Here is an 11,824-nt window from a genome sequence, read left to right on the forward strand (position 1 = left end):
ATGCCATTTTGCAATCAGCTTTGTTCACTTAATTCTATCATGCGTGTTTTCCATGTTACTAAGTATTTCTCAAGAATATTTTAGTGGTTAATAGTCTACTGTAAGGTCATGATTTACTTGTTTATCCTACTTTGAACACTTAAATTGTTTTCTAATTTAAAACAATAAGCTAGGGGTGTTTTCCCATTTTTGGTGATCATTTTTACTTTTTATTCAACATATTCGAAATATCTCCTCCAGGCAGGGTGCAAGCCTGTGCAGACCGCAGAGATTCCCAAGGCTGAGATATTCAGATTTAGGAAACCAGCGGCTAAGCTCCCAGGGCTCTCTTTATGGGAAACGACCCCTCCTCCAAAGATTACCACTGGAAGATGTGGAAGTGCAAATGCAGGGAGGCAGAATCCACAACTCTTTTTGTCTCTTGCCCTGGGGCCCAGGTCTTGGTGTACAGACACCCCAGGATGCCCAAGTTAAGAGAGCAAACACACTTTGAATATGGTCCAGGTTCAAAGGGTTTCCTTACTTCCCAAGTTACTTAGGTTACATTAAAATAACACTTTCTAATTCTGGGAGTCTGTATTGTTTTGCTGTTGACCAGTGTCTGGGTCTCAAGTTTTCATTACCTGACAAACACTGAAATCAAGACAGTTGGATATTTCTAGTTTCCCCTTTTTCCTGGTGGATTATTGGGATACAGAAGCAGGGTTTCCCTTTTTGATCTTAAGGTTTCCAAAGGGAGTAATAGAAGTCCCAGCTGGATATATCTTGGAAGGATTTATTTCAAAATAAAGTTGAGTTCTCAATCTAGGAAAATAACAAAGGAGTCCCCAGCTCTCTGAGGAGCATCACTTTTGTGGGACCTTGTCTGGATAGGTCATAGTCACCTGTCCACTTATTGCCATGATTCCCTTTCCATGGCTCCAGAGATGGTTTAGGAACTGCAAAAACCCCCAGGTTATACAGGGTGCTGGTTTCCCCAGGTGTGGGTGGGAAGAATTTATTTTCTTTTCTCTTTCTTTCTTTTTTTTTTTGAGACAGGGTCTCAGTTCTGTTGCCCAGGCTGGAGTGCAACGGCACAATCACACCTCACTGTAGTCTCAATCTCCTGGCTCCAATGATCCTGTCGCCTCAGCCTCACAAGTATCTAGGACTACAGGCAAGTGGCACCACACCTGGCTAATTTTTAAATTTTGTGTAGAGATGGTGTCTTCCTATGTTGTCCAGGCTGGAGGAAGAACTTTTCAAAAGTGCATACTTGAGGGGAAAAAAATCTAACACTCTAAAACTTCCCAGTAGGCAGATATGTGGTCTTTACCCCATTTATCAGCATGGATTTGTAGCCACAGGCTGCTCTTCAGGAGTCTGAACAGAACTCTTTCATTTTTTGCTTCTGTTCTCCTGATTCCCAGCAGCACAGCTAGGTTGGACATGGTCTGAAATTTAAAGGAACAAATACTTTGAAGGTCCCTCTAGATATGGACCCAAACCAAACTCTCCCTGTAGGAAGCTGCATAAGTACAGGCACAGAGATGGGACAGTAGCTTGCAGGAAAGATGAAATGGGGGTCTGCCAAAATCAGGAGGCCCAGATTCCAATTTCAGCCCTGCCAGGAATATGCTGTGGAATCTTGGTCCTCCATTTCCCCACCGGTAGCAGATATCACGAGGACTACAGACCAACACTGCAGTTTTCCAATTGCTTTCCAATCTGTTCTCTCTAAGAGAGAAGCTATATCCCCTTCCACTGATGCAATTAATCAAGTGAACTTGTATGGGGTATTATCAGGCACTGCCCTCACTCAGGGACTGGGCACTGCCTGAGGAGCGTGTGCAGTAATACTTGCTTACCACATGCCTACACTGGTCACACTTGACCTTACAGCACCACTGGAATTTGCAGTTACAGCTGCTTATGACCTCAGTTTTCCTCTCTTCCACCTGCAGCCCACATTCAGTGCACAGGCGCCCACAGCTACGTCGCTCCCACCTGGATGTGTTGTGGCTGTTCTGTAGGCACTCACGACCCTCTGTGCCGTAGATGCCCAGGCTGGAATTGCAGGTACAGTAATCTGGTGATTCCTCTAAAAAGATCAGTTCCGCCTCTGCACTAGGAAGGAAGGCCTCAGCGGGCGCCCAGTGGCCCTCGGCGCTGTTCCCAGCTCTCAGCTGCCGCTTATCCATTTCAATTTTCAGCGCCTGGTCATACTTGGCCTTTAGGTAGTCTCCCATCTCCCGGAAGTCAGCCAGCTGCAGCCAGCACGTCTGTATGCTGCAGCTTCCAGAGATGCCATGACATTTGCAGGTCCTTTTCATGGTGGCTCTCACTGCCTTCACAGAGAGAACACAAAAGAGAATGGCTCTGAGTAGGGAAGACCTTAGAGCTGTGTTTCTTGACTTTAAAGGAGCATCAGAATTATTGGGGAAGCTCGTGAAAAATATTTATTCCTGGGCCCTACCTCAGATCTTCTCAATGAGGATATTCGGTGGGGAAGGGGCTGGTACTGGTGATTTTAAAGTTTCCCTGGGTGATTCTGATGGAGAGCCAGGCAAGAGCTGAGAAGGTTACTAGAGTCCAGAAACCTCTGCTCCAGGCTCAACTCTATCACTTGTCAAGCTTTTCTCTATCTGCCCAGCTGGAATAAGAATTGAATATAATAATGATCAAGGAAGTACTCTGTAAATTTTAAAGGAAACTATGATAATTGCCACAGTTATTGTCTTGAGGGTGGAGGTGAGAGTATTTTGGGGGGTTTGGATTTGTCCTCTGGGTCTTCTCTGAGAGGGGAGGGAGCTCCTTGAGTCTGAACACTTATACCCCCAAGGCAATGAATTACCCATGGTTGTACTTGCTTAAAAAACCTCTTCCTGGCTGAACACAGTGGCTCATGCCTGTAATCCCAAGACGTTGGGAGGCCGAGGCAAGAGGATTGCTTGAGCCCAGGAGGCCAAGACTAGCCTGGGCAATATGGGGAAACTTCATCTCTACAAAACCCACAAAAATTAGCCAGGCATAGTGGCAAGTGCCTGTAGTTCCAGGTTCTCAGGAGGCTGAGGTGGGAGGATGGCTTCAGCCTGGGAGGTGGAGGCTGCAGTGAGCCGAGATGGCACCACTGCACTTCAGCCTGGGTGACAGAGTAAGACCCTGTCTCAAAAAAAACCCCAAAACCCAAAAACCCTTTCCCCCTTTCCCCCTTTCCCTGGGCGCCCAGGATATCTAGGTACATGTTCACAGGAAATTTCTATGCTTTTGGCTCTAAATCCAACTTGTTTCCCGATTTGTGTTCCGAATACTCCAGAGATTGCCACCCCACTAGAAGTCTTGGGGGAGAGTTAGACACTTCAGAGAAGCCTAGATCAATCCCAATTCCCCGTAGTCCAGACAGACTTTAGGACACAAGGCTGGACAACAAGGCCCTGTTAATTTACTAGAACATGCAGTTGAAGTGATAAAAATTTAAGTCATAGAAGCAAGGCCTTGATTCTGTGTTCTCAGAAGCCCGCCTGTGGAGGGGCAGAGCAGAACATACAATGACAAGAGGACTCAGTGAGAAGATCTGAGTTTACTGCCTGTCTCTGACACTGATTAGTTGCCTTGGACAAGCCACTTGGCTCAGACTTAATTGGTTTTGTCATCCAGAGAATGCAGGTAGCCATCTCAGTCTGGCTGGGTAGTATGAGGAAAGAACGTATAAGACAGCTCTTGGTAAATTGTGAAGGGCTGTGCAGATGTGAAGCTGTTGAAATACTGGCCACAACTTCTATACCCACCAGTCTGCCAGCCCTGTTGTTGTGAAGATTCATCAGGGCTCTGGCATCCTTCCCCTTCTCCAAACTGTCCACAAAGAGTTTGGAGATCCTTTCCCCAAATTCCACATTGTCACTGCAGCCTCCCCAGATCCAGCCATGGCCTCCTATACGTAAGGAAAGAATAAGTTCTCCATGTAGCTCCATGCTCAGTCCCAGTCACCCGCCAAACCATCCCCAAGAGCCCTAGAGTGTAAAGCTATGGCTGAGGGTGAGACAGGGAAATGGAGGTGCATGGGGTGGGTGGGTAGGAGTCCGATTGCCAAAGCCAACTGCCCACCCTTCAGACACTTCCCAGCCATAAGCAATTAGTCTTCTATACCCACAGTAAAAGTAGGCACACTGGGGCTAACTTAGATGCTCTCAAAGGTTCCCTGCAGCTCAAACATTCTGGAATTCTGCACCATTATTCTACAATTATCTCGTAAAGGTTACTACCTCCTTCATTAGTGATAAATCTGAGTAAGTGTCTTAGGTAGTCTGCAAATTGCTGAGTAGCTCTAGATTATGGATGAGCCATTCCAAGCCTGAAATACCAGGGCTAGCTTTAACTCACTTCGACCTTCTCATTTCTTTTTTTTTTTTTTTTTTTTTTTTTGAGACGGAGTCTTGCTCTGCCACCCAGGCTGGAGTGCAGTGGCCGGATCTCAGCTCACTGCAAGCTCCGCCTCCCGGGTTTACGCCATTCTCCTGCCTCAGCCTCCCGAGTAGCTGGGACTACAGGCGCCCGCCTCGTCGCCCGGCTAGTTTTTTGTATTTTTAAGTAGAGACGGGGTTTCACCGTATTAGCCAGGATGGTCTCGATCTCCTGACCTCGTGATCCGCCCGTCTCGGCCTCCCAAAGTGCTGGGATTACAGGCTTGAGCCACCGTGCCCGGCCCGACCTTCTCATTTCTAATTGCCTTGTTGCTTTTAGAGCTACTTGCCTATACCTGGACTCATGGACCCAGGCTCAACTCTAAGAGTGTAAGGCTAGGAGATTCTATAATTGAAGGAGTTGCTGGAGTCTTGAGGTTTAAGGGAGCTGTGTCCCTCAGCCTTTCCCTGGAAGACTTTAGCCTGCACTCAGCTCTGTAGCGCCTCACCTCTTCCCACCCCCATTGGAAAGCTCAACTTACCTGTTTTTCCATTTTTTGACCCATCACAGCCACAGTTTTCGAAGTCACCCATGCTACAGTTCTTGGTGATGGTGTACATGACTCCAGCAGAGCTGATAGCATGTATGAAGGAAGTCTCTCTGGTGGCTTTGGAGAGAGAGAGGGAACTGACTGGAAACTTGGACCCTGATGACCCAAAGCAGAGGCTTTGGAAAAATAATATTGTTTCTCTCCCTTATCCCCCACTTCCTTTGGGTTTAAGAGGATGCTTTTCTTTTCTTTCTTTTTTTTTTTTTATTTGAGACTTGCTCTGTCACCAGGCTGGAGTGCAGTGGCATGATCTCGGCTCACTACAACCTCTGCCTCCCAGGTTCAAGCGATTCTTCTGCCCAAGCCTCCTGAGTAGCTGGGACTACAGGCGCATGCCACCATGCCCAGCTAATTTTTGTATTTCTAGTAGAGACAGAGTTTTACCATGTTGACCAGGATGGTCTCGATCTCTTGACCTCATGATCTGCCCTCCTCGGCCTCCCGAAGTGCTGGGATTACAGGCATGAATCACTGTGGCTGGCCTTTTTTTTTTTTGAGACAGAGTCTCACTCTGTTGCCCAGGCTGGGGTGCAGTGGCACGATCTTGGCTCTCTGCAAACTCTGCCTCCCAGATTCAAGCAATTCTCCTGCCTCAGCTTCCTGAGTAGCAGGTATGTGCCACCACGCCTGGCTAATTTTTTATTTTTAGTAGAGATGGGGTTTCACCATGTTGGCCAGGCTGGTCTTGAACTCCTGATCTCAGGTGACCCACCCGCCTGGCCTCCCAGAGTGTTGGGATTACAGGTGTGAGCCACTGTGCCTGGCCTATTTTTTTAAATTATTGTTTTATTTTTTGAGACAGGGTCTCACTCTTGCCCTGGTTGGAGTGCAGTAGCACGATCTCGGCTCACTATAACTTCCACTTTCCGGATTCAAGCAATTCTCGTGCCTCAGCCTCCTGAGTAGCTGGGACTATAGGTGCCTACTACCACACCTGGCTATTTTTAATTTTTTTTTAGTTTTTAGTACCATATGGGGTTTCACCATATTGGCCAGAGTGGTCTAGAACTCCTGGGCTCAAGTGATCCACTCACCTTGGTCTCCCAAAGTGCTGGGATTACAGGTGTGAGCCACTGCATCCAGCCAATGCTCTTCTATTTGAAAGAACAATGCATGTCTTTTCAGCCTTCTTACTTCATCCAGGCAGGAATGAACATCCCCATGTTACCAATGGGGAAAGTAAACACCAGAGATAGAATGATGAGACCAGTGTAATCCCAGCACTTTGGGAGGCTAAGCTGGGTGGATTGCTTGAGCTCAGGTGTTCGAGACCAACCTGGGCAACATGATGAAAACCTGTCTCTATAAAATATACAAAAATTAGCCGGGCATGGGGGTGCATGCCTATAGTCCCAGCTACTCAGGAGACTGAGGTGGGAGAATTGCTTGAGCCTGGGAGGCAGAGTCTGCAGTGAGCCGAGATTATGCCACTGCAATCCAGCCTGGGTAGCAAAGTGAAACCCTGTCTCAAAAAAAAAAAAAAAAAAAAAAAGAATGATGAGAACAAGACCACTTTCCAGTTGTGGTGTTGGGATCAGGACCTTGCCCTCTTAGAGTCCACCCTAGACCTCTGTCCACTAGCCACTGCTGCTAGTCCTTAGGCAGTGAGACTCAGGGCTTGATGCTGGCCTAGGAGAGAGAGGAGAACCTTTGCTGCTTCTGACTGGGAAGCTTGGGCCATGTAATAATCATAACAATCATGACTGCCACCTACTGAGCTCTTACTAAACTCTTTACAAACATTGTCACATTTCATTTCTATGTACTCCCTATTCTATCTGTATACCCCATGGGGAGACATTTCTTTCCAGCCTCATCTTTTTTTTTTGAGACAAGGTCTTGCTCTGTCACCCAGGCAGGAGTGTAGTGGTGTGATCATAGCTCACTATATCCTTGAACTCCTGGGTTCCAGAAATCCTCCCAACTCAGCCTTCCAGGTAGCTGGGACTACAGGCACATGCTACCATGCCGGCTAATATTTTTACTTTTATTTTTAGTAGAGAGAGGTCTTGCTATGTTGCCCAGGCTGGTCTTGAACTCCTGAACTCAAGCAATCCTCCTGCCTTAGCCTTCCAAAGTGCTGGGATTATAGGCATGGTCCCAACACGTGCTTAGCCACTTTCTCCGTCTTCTTTACTCTTTCCCCTAACTATTCTCAGGTGAATGTTATCTTCAAAAATGACATGCAAACTACAGCACACAGTTACAAATGGGTGCACGTGCACACCCATACACACACACACACACACACACACACACCCCAACCTGAGGCACAACTCAATGTGACGTCTCAGCTTTTCTGTTGTTGAGATTTTATGGCAGTTAGCCATGTGAAACTTCCTCAGGAGCTGCAAACACCCGGTTTTTATTTCATGCAACTCAGTGCAAGATCAGTGTGTACAAACGCACAAATATAAGCATGCATTTAAAAAATAGAGTAATTTCCGCTGAGCACTGTGGCTCATGCCTGTAATTCCAGAACTTCTGGAGGCTGAGGTGGGTGGATCACCTGAGGTCAGGAGTTTGAGACCAGCCTGGCTAACATGGTGAAACCCCATCTCTACTAAAAATACAAAAAATTAGCCAGGCGTGGTGCATGCCTGTAATCCTAGCTACTCAGGAGGCTGAGGCAGGAGAATCATTTGAACTCGGGAGGCAGAAGTTGCAGTGAGCCGAGATCGTGCTATTGCACTCCAGCCTGGCAACAGAGTGAGACTTTGTCTCAAAAAGAAAAAAAAAAAAAAAAAAAAAAAGAGTAATGTCCTACATTTGTCTCATACATAGAGACACCTCATATCCACCTCATTTAACCCATGGGATACTTCTGATGAACTAAACAGAACTGGCCTTACTGACCCAAATCACAAATCTGGAGTTGAGAGAGGGGAGGTAATTTACTCAAGGCCACACAGCAAGGAAATAGCAGGTCAGCAGCTCACTGGTAGCATTTTCACTTCACTGTGCAATACATGTCACACATATACACATCCTGCAGGCGCCCCTCCATTCCCATATATACCCCTTGTACAGGTGAGTCCCACACAAACTTACCACTTCTCAGCCTATTGTGGGTAGAGAGCTGAAGAGCATTTTCAGGGCAGTTCCAGCGTTCCCAAGCAAACTGGAACTTGCATTCCTCGATGCCACTCTGGGCACCCAAGGCCACGCTAGTCGTGTAGGTCAGGTAGGCCTGGCAAAGGGAAGAGGGCTGTGAGCTTCTGCCTGGTATGAGTGATCTGGGATAGGAGAAGCCGGCAGGACTCAGATGGGCCAGCTCTCCATTGAGAATCAACCATGGGTTCCTCTGGGTGAGGGGCTCTGGCACTGTCCCCTCCCCTCTTTTCTCCAGAAGAGTCCCCTTAGGGCCCTCAGTGGGTAAAAACAGAAGCTGGAGATCATCCTACCTTGGGACCTGTTATCAGGAAATTGTTCACTGACCTACCAAGAAGAGAAAAAGTGAGGCAGAGGTGAATGGGGATGAGACAATGGGGGCTTCCTTGGCAGGGAGTGAGGGTGGGAAAGGACTTACCAGGCAGAGGCACTGAGTGCAGCACAGCATATGCCCACAGCTGCCCAGAGCATAGACAGGTTCCCCATCGCCCTGCCTACCTCCCCGGACCAGGTCCAGCTCAGGGCCAAGTCCAGAGAAGTGAGCAGAGGGCAGGGTCTTCCTCAGTATTTATGTGAGAAGATTCTGAACGTCCAAGGGGGGAAATCAGCAGCTCTTCTCATTTGTTCCTAACTGGCAGGGCTGCAGGAGCCACTGACCCAGTGGGGGATCTGGGAGGAGGGACTCAGTTTTCGCAGAAAGCCCCGCCCTGCCCAGCCCCTCCAGCCCTTTTTCCTCCCAGACTGAGAAAGAGGCTGAAGCTTTTCTCCTATCCTTGAGATTTCTTTCTTCTATATGTCAATTTTGTCTCTTCCTGCTTCTTTGGCCCATTTCTCAGAATCATGTAGGCCAGAGCAGGCTAGGTCCTTAACCCTGAAGGCAGGTCACCTATTCTTGGAGCTACAGTGTCCTCATCTGTCAGTGAGAGCCCCCTCTCTGCCCTGCCATCCTCCCCCAGGTGTTAATAATCAGAAAGCAACTCCATCTGGAGCCCCTGCCTACTCATTTACCTAAACCAGTGAGTGGGCCATCCCTACCACTTCCTTCAGGTCTGTGAGGTGATGGAGCTGTGGGACTATGCAGCAGGAACACTTCAGAGTCCATCTCTGCAACAGTCCCTTCTACCACATTCTAGCAAAGTAAGTGCTGGGAAATTTCCTTCATTCCTAGCAAATCTATCCTTTTATATCTGAAGGTTACAACTCCAGTTAGTTGATTTTTTATATATCTGAGAACCAACCATAGGGTCACCCAGGGCTATATTTGGGAAGACTGATGCCTTCCTTTATTCTTTCCTTTTTTGAGACAGAGTCTCTTGCTCTGTCGCCCAGGCTGGAGTGCAGTGGTGCAATCTCAGCTCACTGCAACCTCAATCTCCTGGGTTCAAGCGATTCTCCTACCTCAGCCTCCCAAGTATCTGAGACTACAGGTGCCAGCCACCACGCCCGGCTAATTTTTGTATTTTTAGTAGAGAAAGGGTTTCGCCATGTTGGCCAGCCTGGTCTTGAACTCCTGGGCTCAAGTGATCTGCCTGCCTTGGTCTCCCAAAATGCTGGGATTATAGGCATGAGCCACTGTGCATGGCCCTGATGCCTTTCTTTCTGATACCATTTTGTTACTAGGACTTAAGCTCCTTAGGCAGGAATCTGTCTTTTATTTTATTTTATTTTATTTTATTTATTTATTTATTTATTTATTTATTTATTTTGAGATGGAGTCTCACTCTGTCGCCAGGCTGGAGTGCAGTGGTGTGATCTCGGCTCACCGCAGCCTCCACCTCCCGGGATCGAGCAATTATCCTGCCTCAGCCTCCAGAGTAGCTGGGATTACAGGTGTGTGCCACCATGCCCAGCTAATGTTTGTATTTTTAGTAGAGATGGGTTTCACCATGTTGGCCAGGTTGGTCTTGATCTCTTGATCCACCCGCCTCAGCCTCCCAAAGTGTTGGGATTACAGGCGTGAGCCACCATGCCCAGCCTTATTTTATTTTATTTTATTTTATTTTTTGAGATAGTTTCACTCTTGTCACCCAGGCCGGAGTGCAAATGCGCAATCTCAGCTCACTGCAACCTTCGCCTCCCGTGTTGAAGCGATTCTTCTACCTCAGCCTCCCCAGTAGCTGAGATTACAGGCATGTGCCACCATACCCAGCTAATTTTGTATTTTTAGTGGAGACGGGGTTTCACTATGTTGGCCAGGCTGGTCTCAAACTCCTGACCTCAGGTGACCTGCACACCTTTAGCCTCCTAAAGCGCTGGGATTACAGGCGTGAGCCACCGCACCCAGCCAGGAATGTCTTTTAGGTTCACTTTGGGTTCTTAGTGCTTAAGAAGGCACCTGGATGAATGAATGAAAGAACCTGTAACCCCTAGTGGGCACCAGTAGGTATGGTTGGGGACTAGAATAAAAGGGGGCAAGGCCTTGTTGGTTGCTGAAGCTCTTTCCCAAGGCTGGAGAAGAAGGTCTAGAGAAGTTCAGAGTAAAGCATAGATGGAACGTCACAGTTCTGACTCTATGCTGTGACCATTACAGCATCCAGATCACTTCCCAGAACCCTGGACCTGGTTTGGGTGGGAAGTGGAGCTCAGAGATCCCCCCACCAAAGGAGTTCCAGGGGCCAAAGAGTCCCCAGGTGTCTTTAGGGCATACTCCAAGTATGGGCCAGTCTTGGCATCAGTCTGCAAACTGACTGTTGTCCTTCTGACGTAAGATAATTACAAAAAATATATGTTTAGAAATTTTTATAGCAATTTGGAGCAATTTTAGATATGCTAAACCTAAGAGGAAATTTGGGCTCCTATTTTGTATGTAGTTTTTTGTTTCATTTCTCTGGAAGGATGAGGACAAAAAGTCCTAATGGACTGAAGCTGTGCCTCCCAGCCCCCAGCAAGCTATCTTCCTTTGGTTGCTTGTGGGCTTCTCTGCTTGGGGAAAATAGGTATCCCAGACTTGAGTTACATGAGAAAAGCCCACTGAGTTAGCCTCAGTGGGCTTTTCTCTGTCTCCTACTTTTCCCAATCAAGAATGTCATTTAACTTTCACTTGTTAAGACAGCAGGGTTGATTTCTATGGCACTCACCGTGGGGTCAGAACAGGGTTAGTGATAGCTCTGAGGAAGTCCCCTGCCACCTCGAAAGAGTTTTAGGAGTGACTCCGCATTCGCTTCCTGTGTGTGAGTGACTGGGTCTTATGCTTCTGTGTTCCCCACTGCACCTGGCATTTAATTGGTACTCTACAAAAAAATACTCTTTTATTTTCTAGGAAGCAGAGGGGAAGATGGTTTTTTGTGTGCAAACTGTGCTCTCTGCTGCTCAGATTCTATAAAGATTATATAGTTTTTCTAAATGGAAGTGAGAATTTATAGAGAGGCCTTTGCTCCAGGTATCAGGAGTCCTGGGCTTTGGTCACTAATTTGTTGTATGACCTTGAGCAAGCTGTTTACCACTGTTTGGACTCAGATTCTTCATCTCTAAAATGAGGGAGTGGGGAAAATGTTGAAGGTTGAATGACCACTAGAGACTTTCCCAGCTGGGCTGGGCATGGTAGCTCATGTCTATAATCCCAGCCCTTTGGAAGGCTGAGTGGGGAGGATCGCCTGAGCCCAAGACTTTGAGGCTACAGTGAGCCATGATTGTGCCACTGTACTCTAGCCTAGGTGGCAGAATGAGACCCCGTCTCTAAAAAAAAAAGGCCAGGGCTCACTCCTGTAATCCTGTAATCCCAGC

At 47.5% G+C, this 11,824-nt stretch overlaps 1 protein-coding gene across 2 annotated transcripts; it reads right to left on the reverse strand.

Moving 5' to 3' along the window:
- Positions 1 to 528: 528 nt before the first annotated feature.
- WNT8A (Wnt family member 8A) lies at positions 529 to 8,785 on the reverse strand. Of its 2 annotated transcripts, XR_004429550.1 has the most exons (8): positions 8,520 to 8,638; positions 8,395 to 8,428; positions 8,042 to 8,180; positions 4,922 to 5,047; positions 3,768 to 3,910; positions 1,799 to 2,327; positions 1,316 to 1,497; positions 529 to 804 (listed from the first exon to the last, which is right to left on the reverse strand). XR_004429550.1 is itself a non-coding variant. In XM_033178634.1 (6 exons), exons 1-6 carry the CDS (start codon positions 8,585 to 8,587, stop codon positions 1,782 to 1,784), a joined length of 1,056 nt encoding a protein of 351 aa, XP_033034525.1. In that variant the 5' UTR covers positions 8,588 to 8,785; the 3' UTR covers positions 1,318 to 1,781. The 2 variants fall into 2 exon arrangements, 1 of the variants encoding a protein (XP_033034525.1); XM_033178634.1 differs by lacking the exon at positions 529 to 804 and having other exon boundaries at positions 1,318 to 2,327; positions 8,520 to 8,785.
- Between the last annotated feature and the right edge of the window lie 3,039 nt (positions 8,786 to 11,824).

The sequence above is a fragment of the Trachypithecus francoisi genome, unplaced genomic scaffold (assembly GCF_009764315.1).
Source record: "Trachypithecus francoisi isolate TF-2019V2 unplaced genomic scaffold, Tfra_2.0 Lachesis_group2, whole genome shotgun sequence".
In the NCBI taxonomy this organism is placed as follows: Eukaryota; Metazoa; Chordata; class Mammalia; order Primates; family Cercopithecidae; genus Trachypithecus; species Trachypithecus francoisi.

What these genes read in the sequence shown, in the direction of transcription:
- WNT8A (XM_033178634.1), bottom strand. Translation starts at nt 8,587, where the DNA reads ATGGGGAACCTGTCTATGCTCTGGGCAGCTGTGGGCATATGCTGTGCT. An exon ending in GCACTCAGTGCCTCTGCCTG is followed by an intron (nt 8,429 to 8,519) that starts GTAAGTCCTTTC and finishes TCTTCTTGGTAG; the next exon opens with GTCAGTGAACAATTTCCTGA. An exon ending in TCCTGATAACAGGTCCCAAG is followed by an intron (nt 8,181 to 8,394) that starts GTAGGATGATCT and finishes TCCCTTTGCCAG; the next exon opens with GCCTACCTGACCTACACGAC.